This window comes from Onychostoma macrolepis, chromosome 07 (genome assembly GCF_012432095.1).
Source record: "Onychostoma macrolepis isolate SWU-2019 chromosome 07, ASM1243209v1, whole genome shotgun sequence".
Classification (NCBI taxonomy): domain Eukaryota; kingdom Metazoa; phylum Chordata; class Actinopteri; order Cypriniformes; family Cyprinidae; genus Onychostoma; species Onychostoma macrolepis.
The window spans coordinates 7,369,182-7,386,653 of NC_081161.1; the positions used below are offsets into that span (position 1 = coordinate 7,369,182).

At 35.7% G+C, this 17,472-nt stretch overlaps 1 protein-coding gene across 5 annotated transcripts in view; it reads right to left on the reverse strand.

The window, feature by feature from the left end:
• mrvi1 (murine retrovirus integration site 1 homolog) overlaps positions 1-17,472 on the reverse strand; it is a 56,697-nt gene that overhangs the window by 17,721 nt on the left and 21,504 nt on the right. For 4 of the 5 annotated variants that reach the window (XM_058782338.1, XM_058782337.1, XM_058782340.1 and 1 more), the window contains 9 exons: positions 16,403-16,526; positions 13,599-14,076; positions 9,014-9,232; positions 4,291-4,397; positions 4,067-4,131; positions 3,578-3,751; positions 2,071-2,148; positions 1,938-1,984; positions 1,784-1,840 (listed from right to left, as the gene is read on the reverse strand). In XM_058782338.1, the coding sequence (XP_058638321.1) occupies positions 1,784-1,840; positions 1,938-1,984; positions 2,071-2,148; positions 3,578-3,751; positions 4,067-4,131; positions 4,291-4,397; positions 9,014-9,232; positions 13,599-14,076; positions 16,403-16,526 (1,349 nt within the window). The remainder of the gene's footprint in view (positions 1-1,783; positions 1,841-1,937; positions 1,985-2,070; positions 2,149-3,577; positions 3,752-4,066; positions 4,132-4,290; positions 4,398-9,013; positions 9,233-13,598; positions 14,077-16,402; positions 16,527-17,472) is intronic. The other variant, XM_058782339.1, reaches the window with a different exon arrangement.

A 17,472-nucleotide genomic window follows, 5' to 3' on the forward strand; every position in this document is an offset into this window, starting at 1 on the left:
CTAAAAGCAGACTCCCCTTGTTTTGTGTAAACCCTTGGTATTTCTAACTGACTCGATCCTAATGATCTGAGTGGTCTGTTAGGTTTATATTCAGTGAGCATATCTCCAATGTATTTAGGTCCTAGGCCATTTAGAGATTTATAAACGAGTAAAAGTACTTTAAAATCAATCCTAAATGTAACTGGAAGCCAGTGTAAGGACCTGAGGACTGGTGTAATATGCTCAAATTTTCTGGTTCTAGTCAGAATCCAGGCAGCAGCGTTCTGGATGAGCTGCAGCTGTCTAATGGTCTTCTTGGGAAGGCCGGTGAGGAGACCATTACAATAATCCACCCTGCTGGTGATAAAGGCATGAACCAGTTTCTCCAAGTCTTGACTGGAAACAAAACATCTAATTCTTGCAATGTTTTTGAGATGATAGTATGCTGATTTAGTTACTGCTTTGACATGACTACTAAAACTAAGGTCTGTCTCCAGAAACACCCCAAGATTTTTGACTTGGTTTTTAGTTGATTGACCCCTAGACTCAAGGTATGCATTCACCTTGAGAACTTCATCTTTGTTTCCAAATGCAATGACTTCAGTTTTCTCCTTATTTAACTGAAGAAAGTTCTGGGACATCCAACAGTTTATTTCATCAATGCATTGGCAGAGGGAGTCAATGGGGCTGTAGTCATTTGGAGATAAGGCTAAGTAAATCTGGGTATCATCAGCATAGCTGTGATAGGCAATTTGGTTCTTTCTCATTATTTGACTTAGTGGGAGCATATACAGGCTAAACAAGAGCGGTGCAAGAATTGAGCCTTGTGGGACTCTGCATGTCATGGACGTCCACTTAGACTTATGCTCTCCTATACTCACATAATAACCTCTCCCTTCTAAGTATGACCTGAACCATTTGAGTACCATCCCAGAAAGCCCGATCCAGTTTTCCAGTCTCTCTAGAAGTATGTTATGATCAACCGTATCAAACGCAGCACTAAGATCTAGTAGTACCAGAACTGATATTTTGCCTGAATCAGTTTTTAAACATAAAACTGTATGTATAGAAAAAATATAGTACATTAAATGTTTGCGTAAAATTAATATTTATAATAATAAAAACAAATAATTATATAATTTTAAAACTATGTTAATGCATCGAACTTAACTGTAGAGTATTATCAAGGGGTCAAATAATTGTATTATTTAAAATAAGACTATATTTGACATTGTTCATACATTTTAAATGGTTGTAAAATCTGTAAAAGATAATAATCTTTATTGTGCTTTAATATATTTATTTTGATGTGTCGACTAACATATTAAAGCACAAGTACTTGATTATAATTTAAGAAATTACATATAAGTGGGTCAAAAAAGCATTTTAAAGTTCAGCTAACTGTAAACTATTATACATTTTAATTTAATACAGTTAATATACATTAAAGTGTCACATAAGTTTACACAGCTTACACATTCAGTTTGAGTATATTCTTTTAAAGTATATTAAAAATTCAATTTTTTTTAAATATGCTAAAATTCTTTTTCACAAACGACCTGATCATTTTGGTCCAACAATGTAAACACGAGAACAGAAATGGTCACGATCAACTACATTGTGACTGTTTTTGGTGAAAAAAACCTTAAATAACATTCTAAGTAAAAATAAAACAATAAAAAAATAATAATACCGCAAATTTAATGTAAATTCACACACATTTACTAATGCTTTAATATCTGAAAGACTAAAGTAGGAAGATTCAAGCGAGAAGAACTGAAGATATAACATTTGTTACACAAACCTCCTGCTCTGGTTTACTGGTGTCCTCTTGGTCATGAGTAGATGGTACCTCCAGATGCTGAGCACATACGCAAACACAAACAATCCAATATTTATCTACACCAGGAGGACACAACGTCAACACTATACAGAAGGGAATCTGAAGTGGCGCTCACCTTAACTATGGAGGGACTAGCTGGAGGAGTTGAGGTGACCTCAGGACCTGGTGGAGAAACAAAACCATTTAGCTTAGACCAACCATGGCATGGATCTCTGTGGGCAAATGTGACTGAAAGCACAGCATGGTACCTAGCTGTGAGGGTGAGGAGAGGGAACTGCTTCTGGATGGTCGGGGGGAGGAGCATGGTGTTGGGTTCGGAGAGAGAGCTGTAACACAAAGACACTGTTACCCATTTTTGGACATGCACTTACCATCATGATTTCAAAGTTTGGATATCACTTTGCTTTATCTCTCATCGGCCTGTGAATGCGCTCAAGTCAGTAAGCTGTAGCTGGTGTGCAGGATAAAAGGAGGAATTTTGGCTGGTGCGCAAGACATTTGAGGACATGCGGACACGTACATGATGTTACAGTCTGATAAGCAAGGAAGTCGCAAAAGCTAAAAATAAACAAGCTTCTTCTGAAATAAACATTTCAAGAATGCAAAAAAAAAAAAAAAAAAAACTGGCATTCACCACTTGGAAGAAGTTTTCTTCATTATTATTATCAACGGGGAAAAAAAATTATATACATTTTTTTTTCAGTTGTTCTTTTGTTCAAATGTTTAGTTGACAATATGCTTTCAGTTAACATCAAAAATCATTTTGAGATGCGCGCTAGTTAAGATAAAGGCTGTATACATGAAGAAATGAAAATATCTAACCGCCTAGAAAAGCACTCTATAATTAAATCTGGAACATCACATTTGAAGGAAATGTTTTGTTAACTTCAAAATATTAAATAAAAATAATGTATTAACACAATATGCAAAGGTCCCCCACATAGGCTAAACTATTTCTAGTTGTAATTTTTTTTTACCGGGAGATATATGTGACCCTGGACCACAAAGCCAGTCTTAAGTCGCTGGGGTATATTTGTAGCAATAGCAAAAAATACATTGTATGGGTCAAAATTATAGATTTTTCTTTTATGCCAAAAATCATTAGTATATTAAGTAAAGATCATATTCCATGAAGATATTTTGTAAATTTACTACTGTAAATATATCAAAACGTCGTTTTTGATTAGTAATATGCATTGCTAAGAATTCATTTGGACAACTTTAAAGGCGATTTTCTCAATATTTTGTTTTTTTTGCACCCTCAGACTCCAGATTTTCAAATAGTTGTATCTCAGCCAAATATTGTCCGATCCTAACAAACCATACATCAATGGAAAGCTTATTTATGCAGCTTTCAGAAGATGTATAAATCTCAATTTCGAAAAATTGACACTTAAGACTGGTTTTGTAGTCCAGGGTCACATATTAAACCAACCACAATAAATGTTGTGATTCTAGTAGTTTCAAAAACTAAATCAATAAAATAAATAATAATAAAAAAAAATTGATTTATTTTTAGAATATTTAGAGGAATGTGTGTGTAGTTTATTTTTTCATCATATTAAGCATTTTAATTAATGTAGAATATTTTAATACAATTAATTAATAAATAAATAAAGAACATATTTAAGTATAATTTTTTTTCAAATATAAATGAAGTTTTTTTGTTTAAATCAATTAAGTTAAAAAAAAAAGGCCCTCTGTGGCCCCCAGTTGAGAAGCACTGTCCTGCATGGGAGAGTAATCATGTTGTACCTGTTGGAGATTCAGTGAGGCTACAGGTGGAGCGGCGGCCTCTGCGCTGCAGGAAGCGATCGCTAACTTTCTTGGCCTCCTCGAGCAGCTCCAGATTCTTCTGACGCTCCTCTTCAGATAACTGCAGCTCAGGAAGCTGATCCTTCACCAGGTCTATCACGTGTCCATCATCATCTAAAACACAAATACACACACAGACTAAACACAGCTGTAACACACACCAACTCGCCAACTCATCTCAAAGGAGGAAGAAAGAAAACAGAAATCAAAGTGGAAACGACTCAGTTTCACAAATGTTATTTTAAGCTTCCCTACTGCAGCCGTCCGTAATGCATTACTTCAATGCTCCAAATTTAAACGCATAAAAAGTTACATGATTTGACAATTTTACCCTCAAATATTATGCCATTTAAAAACCTAAATGTCCCTAAATACTAAATTAATATCTAAACAGTATGTTTTCACATTGGAGTGTGTAGTTGAACATACCCACTGTGGTGATGGGACATGAAGAAGCAGAGTTTCGAGAGAGACGAGGTCTAGGGCTGTGTGGTCTGACACACAGATAAAAAAAAAAAAACATTAAACCATTAAACCGACACATTCTCAACATAACTGAGCAGGATTATATTCAGCTTAAGTACAAACAGTAACTCTTTATGAGCTTTTACAATTACTAAAAATGTACTTTTAATGGGTCTTGACGTCAATACCTTGCTTTCTCCAGAGGACAGGGCTCTTGCTTGCTGACTTGTCTTGGAAGCACAATAGCTGGTGGAGTCATGGCTACATTCACCATCTTGCTTTCAACTGGAGCGTACTGCAAAAAAACACATGGATGCTTCACTGGCTAGCCCTAATGTTTTTGGTCACATTCTTGGAAAGCAGTGAAGCTGAGGGTTTTACATTTTTTAAATGGACACTTTTACTTTGCAGAGTTTAAAATATTTTGCTAAATATTCACATTCGGCATGATAATATTAATTCAAGAAGAATTGGGGAATGTTCCTATTAAACTGAATGTGATCCGGCCTGTTCCTGTTTTAACTCGCTGACATGATACAAACAGAAATGTGGAATGAAAAGGCAAAAGCTTTGAAATTGCACATAATAAACAAACTTTTGAGCACAAAAGATGATATTTTAAAGAACATAGGTGACCAAACAGTTTTTGGTAGCAATTCCATAGTATTTTTTTTCTATACTATGGAAGTCAATGACTGTTTGGTTACCAACATTCTTCAAAATATCTTCTTTTGTGTTCAATAGAAGAAAGAAAGTCACAGGTTTGGAACAACATGAAGGTGAGCAAATGATGACAGAATTTTCTTTTTTGGCACAATGCAAAAAAATGTATATTTATGTCATGTTTTCTAATAAAATACTTGTTCTTAGGACAAGATACATTTAGGAGAAGCAATTTTTGTCAGAAAACATGTCAGCGTATGTCAGGGATGCATGACAGATAAGCACTATATCTGTTACAGGACAATATCAATGTTTTTTAGATTCAGTAGTTTCGGTAGGGGCTGATACTGGATATTTTTAGGAGTCAATATTTAATTGTTTCTGTCTAATTTAAAATTTAAATACTGACACATCGCAACATTAAGACAGTATATTTTGAATTTTTTTTTAACTTGTTGCTTTTTTGTTGTTATTTTAACCATAAATCTAGCTAATTGTACTAGATTTGTGCTTGAAAAAAGGCCAACACAGTAAAAAATTTAATCTTAATTCAGTATATACAGTCAGGGCTACATGCACTTACCTTTTTCCCAAGGTGCACATGTACTCCTAAGTTGAAAAATTTAGAAGCGCATTAAAAACAATTTAGCAAATTTTTCAAATGATGTGTTTTAGCTTAATAAGGGGATATAAAGAGACATTTACAAGCAAAATTATTTAATTTATCAGAATACAGAAAGTACACAAGGTTTTTAAATAATTTTGCTTCAGACTCTATTTAATAGGCTAATTATGTAATTAGTAATAGTCCTATTAAACTGTATGTACATTAGGTATGTGACAATATAACATTTTTACAATTGTTAAGCTATCTGTTTTTTTTTTTTTTTTTAAATCACAATATATAATTTCAAAGTGAAAAAAAGTGTTGTCCTCCTATCAGGTTAAATAACTTTATTAAAGATCCTTTACTAAAGAAAGACTTTATTTAAAAAAATACACAAAAATATAAAGTATCAAGATCAGAGTGCACAAGATTGTTCAAATGAACGAAAGAACGATATGTAACACTTTACAATAAGGCCCCATTTGTTAAAAATAGTTAATGCAGGTTAACATTAACTAACAATGTGCAATAGCTGCAGTACTTAATATTCTTTGTTAATGTTGATTAATAAAAATACATATTAGTTAATGCTTGCTCCATTGAATAATATTAGCAGACACAACTTTTGATTTTATAATGTATTATTAAAAGTTGTAATTAACATGAAAATGATTAATAAATGCAGTCATTGTTTTTTCATGTTAACTAACGGAACCTAAAGTGTTATTGAACAATAATAACGAATCAGTCAATACATAGATAGGCCCACTGTTCTCTATTATAAATCAGTGGATAGGCCATGTTTTAGGTTAAAAAAAAAATGTTTGAAAAAAATGGCTCATTATTAATTATTTGGTGCTATTGTGAAGACTAAAGCGAATATAAATATCTAAATGACTGTGAAACATTATTTACACAGTAACGGCAGCGTCAGCGCCCTATAGTGGCGAAAGTGCGTCTCCTTCACTCGCTCCGCCTTTCTCAACTATTGCCTTTTTAAAGTTCAGTAATCATATGAGGCTGTATCGCTATTTTCCATAAATAAACTAAAGAAATTAATAAGTTTTTTATTGGCTACTGTATAAGTTAGACCGTTTTGTATTTTGTATTGTATTCGCACTCATGCTCCTAAATATATTTTCCAGTTCGCACACATCTATTTTTGTGCTCGCACTGTCGAGCCCTGACAGTATACTCTGAAAACAATTCTGAATATTGCATGCTTGCTTATTTAAGTGCACCAGAAAACAAGACTAATTATGATTTTTTTTTTTTTGTAGAGTACTGTAGCGGCAAAGAAGAGAAATTAAGAGCAAACAGTAAGATGTGATGATTTTTCAACCACAGCATTCAGTCCTGAGGCAATATGGGAAATTTCCCAACTGTGCTGTGCAGCAGGTCCACTTTTTTTAGCCCCTGCACAAACAATTTCACACATGCCAGCTCAAAACACTTAGCTTTATCCCATGGGAAAAATAACATGTTGCGATAACATTCCCTTCACGAGAGGAAGCAAAGGAAGAGGAAGTCTTTGCAATAGTCTAATGAGAGGAAGTCTTTGCAATAGTCCAATTACACTGTTGTTTTTCTTTTTTCATTATGGTATAATTCTGTAAACTGTTTTATAATTGATCTATGTAAATACTGTTGATTTTTAAAATTAATTATATACATATTATATAAAACTCCACATAGTTACAGTCTATTATAAAATACATTCATTCTCTGAGAGCAAAAAAAAAAAAAAAAAACATTCAAATTGCATCAGGAAGTGCTCTCTGACAGAGATTTACAACATGCCACATACCATCAAGTGCTATCATACTTTTATACACAAGAACTGTCACGCCGCGCTAAAGTCCTTGAGTTTAGTACTTCAGTACAAAGTGGAAGCTTTATTTGTTTGGCCTTTATTCTGGGACTAGATTACTGAAGTGTAATATGATTTTAAAGAGTGGTCTTATCTGAGTCCCAACCTTTTATGAGTCACTGCATGAGTGGATTGTACTCGCTCAAGAATAACATAATGGCTATAATGAAACAACAACCCCTGACGGGCTTTGATGTTGAAATGGTCTGTGGTCTCCAAAAGGAAAACAGAACAGTAAATCCTAAAGCTTGACATCAGTGAAGCAATAGCTCTTCTCACTCACAGGACATGACATTTGTAAAGAGCCTAATGTACTTCAAGCGAAATTGAAGAACAAACTGGTTTGATGCCAATCAAACAAAATCAGGCCAAAACAAAGTTCATTTTGGGAGTTCAAAACAACTCGCCAAAGCGAACTTTGCAAAAAAAGCAAAAAAATTAGCTCCAGCTGGTGAACACCTTCAAACTGTCCGTGGCAATTACATAACAGGTAGATGTGCTCCTGGGCTCCGCCTCCTTTGACATGGCTCCGCCTTCTTTGCACACAAAGTGCAGAGCTGCTTTATAGTATCATTTGTAAGTAAACTGAAAACGACACTGGCATTGTTGAATAGTGTAATACTGTTTAATAATACTTTAAAGCTGCATACTTTAAAGCAATCTATTGTATAAAGCAATCTATTGTGACTTGACTGAATTGCAGAGCTGCTGCAAACATATCCGCTCATCAAATGCTTTCTTAACTGCTGTTTTCTTCACATTTTTGTTATGTGTTCATTTTGATATCGAGAGGAAAGCGTGCAGCACGTATTTGCATATTCATCTAAATTTCGCTCCCAGCAGTACAAAGTGTATATCGCTGCTCCGTAATTTCAAATGTCTTTTTACTCTTCTACCATTAAGCAAAGGATAAAAAAAAAAAACTTTGGCACTGGGGCCCTAACTGTGTAACGTGACATTATTAAACTAGTAGGATTTCAAATATCCATTCTGTGGCATTAAGGTACTGATAATATCTGAATCCTGATTGAGAGTGGAATGTTGTCTTTCAGGAAAAGATTACATGTACTTTCTTCCTCCTTAGATGAACATCTTTATAGGGATCATATGTCAGATGTGGTTAGGACACGTGTTTGAAGGTGAAGAGAGTCATTTTTGCACCACTAGTCACACAAAACTGAATTGCAATCTGTGTTTGATCGGCCAGATTGTGTCAGTTATATATCAACCACTGGTGGGACTGTTAGACCGACTAGTGATAGAGGTAATCAAATGGGTGACAAGTATGAATCTTGCAGGCAGAAGCAGAAGTAAATAGTCTTTTGCTCCCTTTTTTTTTTGACTTGCCATGCAGAAGTCAGAAAGTTGCACACGCTTCCCTTGTGTACCGCTGCATTTCTGCTTTTTCATAAGTGCCACCTACTGTCAGAGAATGAAAATGCATTTTCATTCAGCCTGTCTGCCGTTTTTAGGAATTGGTCCAAATCCATTTTTAATTTCAGACATTTAGCAAAAAAACAAAAAACAAACATGAAATTAACAAATCAATTTCTAGCTATGATTCATATGTGGTATGCAATCCAACTGAAATCCTGTGGTATGATATCTCTATGTTGCTGTTTTTGGCATAGGCATAACAATGCAATGTCATTGCCATAGTAAGCAACGCAGAACATGGAGAAGGAAAGAGTGGAATGGATACACAAATATTCGGATTTGGACTGACAGCGTGAATGTAGACTGATGTGATGTGAAAGACAGCTTGACTCACTGTGGAGGGCGAACTGGATGTACTGTCGAGCTCCTCTGGGGAGTCTTCCTCTTCCTCAGGAAGGGTGGGCATGGTGGGGATGAGCGGGGGCCGAGAGCGTGTGTGAGGGAAGATAAAAGGAGTGACAGACTCTGTCACAAAACTATGAGCTCTCTTTAGTGAAGTCTGCTCACCCCGTGAGCGTGTGAACTGACATACAGCAGAGGGATCCTCTTGGTCCTGTACAGATACAACACAACACATACATGTATGAGGAAACAAGCTTATACAGTCACAGAACAGTACAGTCTTCACTAGTGCCATGGTACACTGAAGGTAATATCATGGTACTGTACATTTACCATATTCAAATACGTGCTACTGAACTCCAAGGCACTGTAATGAATACAACGAGAATAGTCAAAGACCGAATAAATGGGTGACATTTAACCCTTCTGATAGTGATTCAGCTTCATCAGAATTTTTAATGGAAAATAACCTATTTCTGTTGAATTTTTGATGTGATAATTGAATAAAAAAATATGTAAAATAAGCGTTCAACTCAAGTTGCTGTGTTTATATTGTATTTTACATACAAATTTTAGCATTTTGCTATCACTCTTCTCACTAGATCAGTGGTTCTCAAACAGAGTGGCTGAAAAACTTCCAAGAAGGCCTCAAGATGACTTAAAATGGTTTAAAATATAACATACAAGCACTGAAATAAATCCAAACAACATAAAATCAAGATACTTATTTTAATTTACCCCCTTAACAACTGTTTTATTTTCTCTAAATAACTACTGTCTAGAAAACCTTGGATATATGAGGTAGCCCGATTTTAAGTGTTTAAAACCTGGAAATGTCACGTAACATTACAAAATCTTCATAGGGAAATGATAATGATAACAAATCCAAAGACAGGCCTGTTGTGAATTTCCAGGTTGTTATTCGATGACTTAGCCTATACTTGTGTTGAAGCCTACTCTTTGCATTATTTAAAAAAAAAAAAAAAAATTAATTATCGTCTTTAACATTGGAATTCTTGGGGGAAAAATACTAGAAGATGCAGCAAATCACATTTACAAATTACATTTAATCATTTAGCAGATGCTTTTATCCAAAGCAACTTACAAATGAGGACAATAGAAGCAATCAAACAATATATATATGGATGTATAGGAATAGGAACCTCTTAACCACAGTGTGACATTTACTTGACAAAATATATGCATGTTTCCCCCCACTGGCATTTGTCCTATCACAAAACCCCATCTCATGTTCATGCCTCTCAGAGAGGTTCAAGAGGAAATGTTTCCCAACAGCAAAATAACAGTTACTGATAGCATCTCATATAAAAAAAAATACTGCAACATTAATGAGCACTGCCAACAAAAACAACATCTGAAAGTGTCATCACCAGGAGAAGAAAAACTCTTATTTGCAGAATAAATATGGGACCAACATCAACAGCCAATGAGAGTGGAGTATTTCCTATTTTTATTACCTCTAACAGCTTATCTCTATCATAAACAAATGTCTAAAAATATGCATGAGTCATTAATGCAGCAAATCATAATGGGGCTGTTTCACTTGTGTAAAACCCTGTCTGTCGAGTTACGGTATAAACATGGCTTGGTCTCAAGATACAGATCGAGGAGAAAGGAGACTCCTTCATTCTCCCAAAAGAATGCATTTCAATTTCCATTCAATTTCATCTGAATGCTACAAAGGCTATCTTTGGCTTCCTGTAGCCTATACCCAAATAAAATAAGAGACAATTTCAGAGACAAATCCTATTTTAGTGAATGTCTTATAAGGGAAGAGAAACTCAAGAGTGTTTACACAGCAGTGAATTCACATTTGAGTCATTATAAAACTGGACCATGATTGTAGAGAACAAAACAGACTCCACACTAGTAACAAGCACAAACAAACCCTGCATCACTCATCCCACACACCTCTATCACGTAGGAATCGACTAAATGACTAATGAAATACTGGCGGGAAATGTCACTGGATTTACAGCTGCATCACTAAATAGGTTTTTACGTTTTCTAAAGAAAATATGAGTGGTGTTTGATTGTACAAAATTCACCACCACAATGCAAGGGTGTGTGGATGTTGCCAGGGTGTTACTATACAGTTCTCAGTAAGTTGTTTTGTGGTTGCTAATTTGTTCTGGGTGGTTGGTAGGGTATTCAGTCAAAAGATCCTACCCTCAAGTCCCAAATAGACAGGTTTCCTCTAAAGTTGTGAATTTTATTTATGTGAACCATCAGAATTTTGCAAAGCTATTTGCAGGTAAAACAGCCTTTCCATCCAATGGGTTCAAGAGAACAGAACAGTCATTTTCAATAGCAAAAGATTTAATTGTTCAATATGATAAACTACTTTTATGATTTTACGCATTACTTTTTTTGCAGCGTTGAGCCTTATGACCAATCAAACGCGTTTCTGCCGAGCTTAGGAATGCAATGGCCAATCAGAGACGCTTCGATTAGTCAACGCTGAAAACTCCAGAGTTGTTGTTGAGTGTACAATTTTAAACAGTCAATTGTTTTTGGCAACAGTTCAAGTATTTTTGATTAACTGGTTAAATTCAAGTATTTGACATTAAAGACAACACATATACAATTATTAAAGGGTTAATTCAGCCCAAAATGAAAATTCTGTCATTAATTACTCACCCTCATGTCAACTTCGGAACACAAATTAAGATATTTTTGATGAAATCTGAAAGCTCTCTGGCCCTGCATAGACAGCAAAGCAAACTGTAATGTTCCCAGGTCCAGAAGCGTAGTAAGGACATGTGACTCAGTGGCTCAACTTCAATTTTGCAAAGCTACGAGAGTACTTTTTGTGTGCAAAGAAAACAAAAACAACGACTTTATTCAACAACTCTTCTTACTTGAGTTACGTCTTGCGCCATTTTGGAGAGTACCCAAGAACATAATCAATGTAATCAGCATTGTTTACATTCGGGGGTGGGGGGTAAAGCGTGCGCCTGAATGTAATCGGCGTAATCAGCGTTATTTACGCATAGGATAAAGCGTGCGTATGCTTTATATCACTCTCCAAAATGGCAGAAGATGGTAACTCGAAGGAGAAGAGTTGTTGAATAAAGTCATTATTTTTGCTTTCTTTGCACACAAAAAGTATTCTCGTAGCTTCACAAAATTGAAGTTGAGCCACTGATGTCACATGGACTGTTTAACCAATGTCCTTACTACGTTTCTGGACCTGGAAACAATACAGTTGCATTGATGTCTATGGAGGGTCAGAGAGCTCTGTTTTTATCAAAATATCTTAATTTGTATTCCGAAGATGAACGGTTTTGGAACGACATGAGGATGAGTAATTAATGACAGAATTTTCATTTTGGGGTGAACTAACCCTTTAAGGTGGTGATAAAAATTGCCCTCACAAATGTAAAAAAATGATCTGGAATTCAATTTTTGGGGGTAAAATTTGCCCCTTAATGGAAAAGTTCAGTTCTGATCCTGTCTCCAACAATTCAACACACCTGAACCAAAGTAATCATGGTTTTCAGGATTACAAGAATCTTCAAGGAAGGTATGTCGGGACCAGTTGGAGCTAAACTTTGCAGGACATTGGCCCTCTAGGACCAGGATTGGACACCCCTGTTATCATCACATGACATTTTGATGGGCATGAAGGATTTCTTTTTCTGTAAATGTGATTCCATAGTAGTTTATGCACATCTTACCACAGAATAAAAAATTCTGTCAAACATACATTTGTTTTTATGCATCTTGGTGTTTCCAACTAACAATATCCCATAAGCTGCATTGAAATGATGATAGAACCAATTGATCCTGGTCCTTAAAAATTGTTTAGGATGCTTTGTTTTTAATTTTTTTCCCACATTTCCTTAGCGTACCTCTCTTCAATCAGGTGCACATTTTGAGGCATCAATCATGTTTGTATAGCACAAATGGGATGTTATGCATTTCATTTTAACACTTGAAAGTATTAGTAAAACTGATTTTGCCCAAACAAGCATCACTAAATGTTTAAAATTGCATCAATGGAAGCACAAGCCAGACTGAGATGTGCTATTCTTGCTCCTACCTCAGGGCTGTCTAATCATGGTCCTGAAGGACCAATATCCTGCAAAATTTAGCTCCAACCCACCCTAATACACCTGCTTGGAAGTTTCTATTCATCCTGAGGACTTTGATTAGCTGGTTCAGATATGTCTAAATAGGCTGCAGCTAAACTCTGCAGGAAGGTGGCCCTGAAAGAACAGAACTGCCTACCCCGTCCTAGATGATATAAAAACACCCTCAATTGGGGTTATATTAAAATCAAAACACTGAGAAGGATGCATACCTTAAATGGGAAAAACATTCTCGAGTCCAGGTTAAAAAGAAGGATGGAGTATTACTGAGGTTTTTTTTTGTTTTTTTTTAAAGGGAATTGATTCCAGAGGCGTACAGAGAATTAAATGAAGGAATTCTCAATAAACAATGTGTTTTTATCAATACATATATCCAAGGTGCATGGCTCATGGCTCACAGTGAATCAGTAGCAAATGAAATTATATGGTTCAACAAACTGTTTGATAATGAATGTAACTCACCCCTGGAGTGTCAGTTAGATCTTCACCTTGGACACTCGGATTCTTTGTTTCTGAGTCACTTGTTTTGGGTTCCTCTTGAGTCTCACTGTTCCCTGTCCTTGCTTGACTTTGTCGGCTCTCAGATTCCTCTTGACTCCTCCCAGTGCAATGTGAATCCTCTCTTCCCTCTTGACACCTCCCAGTATCCTCTACTTGGGTCTCCCCTGATGAATTGAATCCTTGATTATCCCAGACGTCCGCTAACTTGGAAGGCTGCCCTTGGTTCAGAAGTTTTAAGGCCTCTGTCCTGCTGCTATGTTCTGATTTTTGGCACTTCCCAGGACTCTCTGTTTGTCCTCTGCTGTTTTGTAGCTCAGTTCCTGCACATCCAGTCTCTACTTTATTTTGACTCCTGCACGATTCCTTGTTAACAGCTAAGGTGTTCCTAATAGCCTCTGACTCTGAGAGGAAGCTGTCATTGCTTGCTGGCCAGTCTAACCTAAAGGAAAACAAAGAACAAAACAACTCACTTACTGTCCATAACTTATGCACAATCTAGAACAATGTAGAATACCAATATACTGCTTATTAATACAATACAACCAGATTTTTACATTTTATGAAAGAAAATGTGAGTGGTGTTTGTCCATGCCAAACTCAGCACAATGAAACCAGGCCCATTGACTTCCACAGGATTTTTTTTTTCCATACTGTGGAGGTCAATGGGGCTCAGCAGCTGTTTGGTGACGAACATTCTTCAAAATATCTTATTTTATGTTCAACATAAATAAAGAAACTCATGCAGGTTTGAAATAACTTGAGGGTTGAGTGGAATTTTCATTTTTGGGTGGAGTATCCCTTTAACTAGAATCCTTTTAATTAAGTGCATATTATGGTATCTGGATGGTTGCTAGATAGTTCCTAAGATGTTTGGGTGAGTAGTAGGTGGTTACTAGGGTGTCCTGGTGGTTGCTCAGTGGCTAATAGAGAGTTTTAGTGTCTGCAAATGTGCATTGAGATATTCCGGTCCTATTATGCTTTTTCACTTTTCAACTTTAGTAAGTGTGTGATGTTGCTGTTTGAGAACAAAAAAAGATCTGCAAGTTTACAGAGCTCAAAGTCCACTCTAAAAGTAGATATTCTCTTTAACAGAAAACACTTTTCACAAAGGTTGCCGTGATTTTGCCAAATCAGACATGTTCCTGGATCAACATCTTTTGTTAATCCTCAAACAACATTACTGTCCAAAAACAGACTTAACCCTATCCCTACCCCTAAACCTACCTATAATTTATCCCAAAAATCAGAAGGAATAACAAGGGTGCAGAAGCACCTAACCCTTACTGTAAGTCTAAAACATTTCCTGTAAATTTATCCCTTAATTTTGATTGGTTGATTGGGATGTTGTAGCACGATCATGTTGTGCTAACCCTAAACTTACCCTAACCCTTTTCCTATATACAGTAACGGCAGTTACAATGTTATACGCCATTTAAAAGTATAACATACTTTTCTTATAAAAATGTATAAGAAAACAACACACACACACACAAAAAACACCACTCTGAAAATCGGTGTTTGCAAATGTTCTGCATGATCCTCTTGTTCATAAACATTCTCAGGGTCTGAATTGGGTTTGAACTAGTACACCCTCAGAAATAAAGGTACAAAAGCTGTCACTGGGGCAGTAACCTTTCAAAATGTATGCACATTGGGTCAACTTAAAACACTCCTGTAATTTATTGTCTTATTAATAATGCATCACTGTAAAAGGTCTTTTATTTGTGTACACTCACAATGAAAACAAACATTGTGCTTTTGTAAAATAAAGAAAACAAATAGAATGTCTCCGCCATTTCAGTTTCCTTTCTGTGGACAAATTGAGCGTTACGTGTTGCACTGTTTTTATCCCCTTGTTTATCTGTTTACTAAATCAAATATATTTCAAGAATTCCTTGTATGTATATGTGCACTGCAGATTTTATAATTTAATATAATATTTAGTATTTTCACTTCTAGGTGGAATTTTTTTAAATTTGTACTACTGTCTGTTCAAAATAAATTAAAAGAAACCTAGCATAGTAGATTTGTTGTTTTTTTCTTGTTTTACCGAAATCGTGTCGAACCGTGACCCCCGAACCGAGGTACGTACCGAACCGTGACATCTGTGTACCGTTCCACCCCTATGTTTTACTGCTCATCTTCATAGTAGGTGCATTTTAAAAATGTTTTCCCAATGAATACTGGACTCCTGCTCAAAATGATAAATTAATATAATGACAGCTACACTGCCTGACGGATGACAGATGTGACAGCTAAGTGGAATCCCAGAAAATAACCCGTGGAACTTTGACCAATGAGGGAACGGTTTACTCACGCGTGACTTGTATTAACAAATTTGGTCCGTTTAGAAACTTTGCCGTGTGAAAGCGAACCGCACCAAGAATAAAAAGCAACATTGTAATAATTTTAATCCCTGTTTTGGAACAGTTCCAAGTATTTCCAAGTCAAAAGGGCTCAGTCCGGGTCTCTACGATATTTTAGTCCCTAGACATTTAGTGTACCTAAATAATAGTGGAAAAAGTCATTTTTCTCTATTGCATTACCTAAGAAGAATGTGTCCTTTGGGTTTTTGGTCCACGCTAAAAGGGTTTACATGTATCAGTTGGGAGTCAAAGTAATTTATTGGGGCCACGGTGGGTGACAGTATAAACTCTGCTGCTCCTGCACAGTCTCACCTCACGCTGGATCATCTTTGTGTGAGGATTTTACATAAACACACACAAGCCTTGTCCTGTAAGAAGTTAAGGAATGTAAACACTGACCCAGCTACATTCTCCTGTCTGTTGTGTGGCGTAGGCCTCTCACAAGCTGACGGTCTCGGCAAAGAGCTCTCAATACAGAGTAAAGCAGGACTCTGTAGGGTAAGCGCTCCCACAGATGGAAGACCTGAAAAAAAAACAATACTGTTTAGCAGACAATGAGATCTCTTGTTTGTCCTAGAGAGCAAAGAGATTATATTGAGCTCCAGAATTAACAAAAGATCTCAACTATGTCTCAAATTTGCAAAGTCCGCAATCAAAAGTCAGAGTTCTCAATATGAACTCAAACTCTTCCAAGACCAAACAGCTCTATACTCATACTGTATGCCAACAATAGTCTCACAAATTATACTGTGAAACAAGTTTTTATAAAATATTTGCTTTGCTATTTTTATGAAGTTTGACATGCTGAATACGAAAATCACATTGCTTTTTGTGCATCATTAACAGTGCTCGTGAAAACTAAAAAATATGTTGACAAGCTAATCCGTTACTCATGCATAAAAATTAGATGGTACATGCATAATACTGAGCTAACAACAGTTTACATGAGCAGTTACCAAAAGTGAGTACTACAAATAAAACCAAAAAACCATGGTAACCACAAATTAACTAACACCAACACTAACCGTTGTTTAACCATAGTATTTGTAGTGAAACTGTGGTTATACAAATGAAGAGTTTATTTGCAAAAACAGATTTCTAGTTTATTTGCAACAACAAAATTTCAAAAATCATGTTTTTATTGTGTTTTATTGTTAGTTAGCTGTATGTTTAGTTATTTTTTACCTAATCTAAATAACCCAACTGCAGTTTGATTTAGATGAATTGGAAAAAACATGATTTTTGAAAATTATGAATTATCTGTTTTTGCAAATGATAACCAAACATGGTTACTACAATTTTACTATATTAAAACCATGGTTAATTTTTGTAGGGGTTGGATGATTTTTGTCTTTTATGACTAGTCCCACAATGTTATGGAATCTTCCAGAAAGCACTAGAATATTACAGAAAGTTACAGAAACTTCTAGAATGCTCCCATCCTTGCAAAAGCAAAATATCTTTAAAAA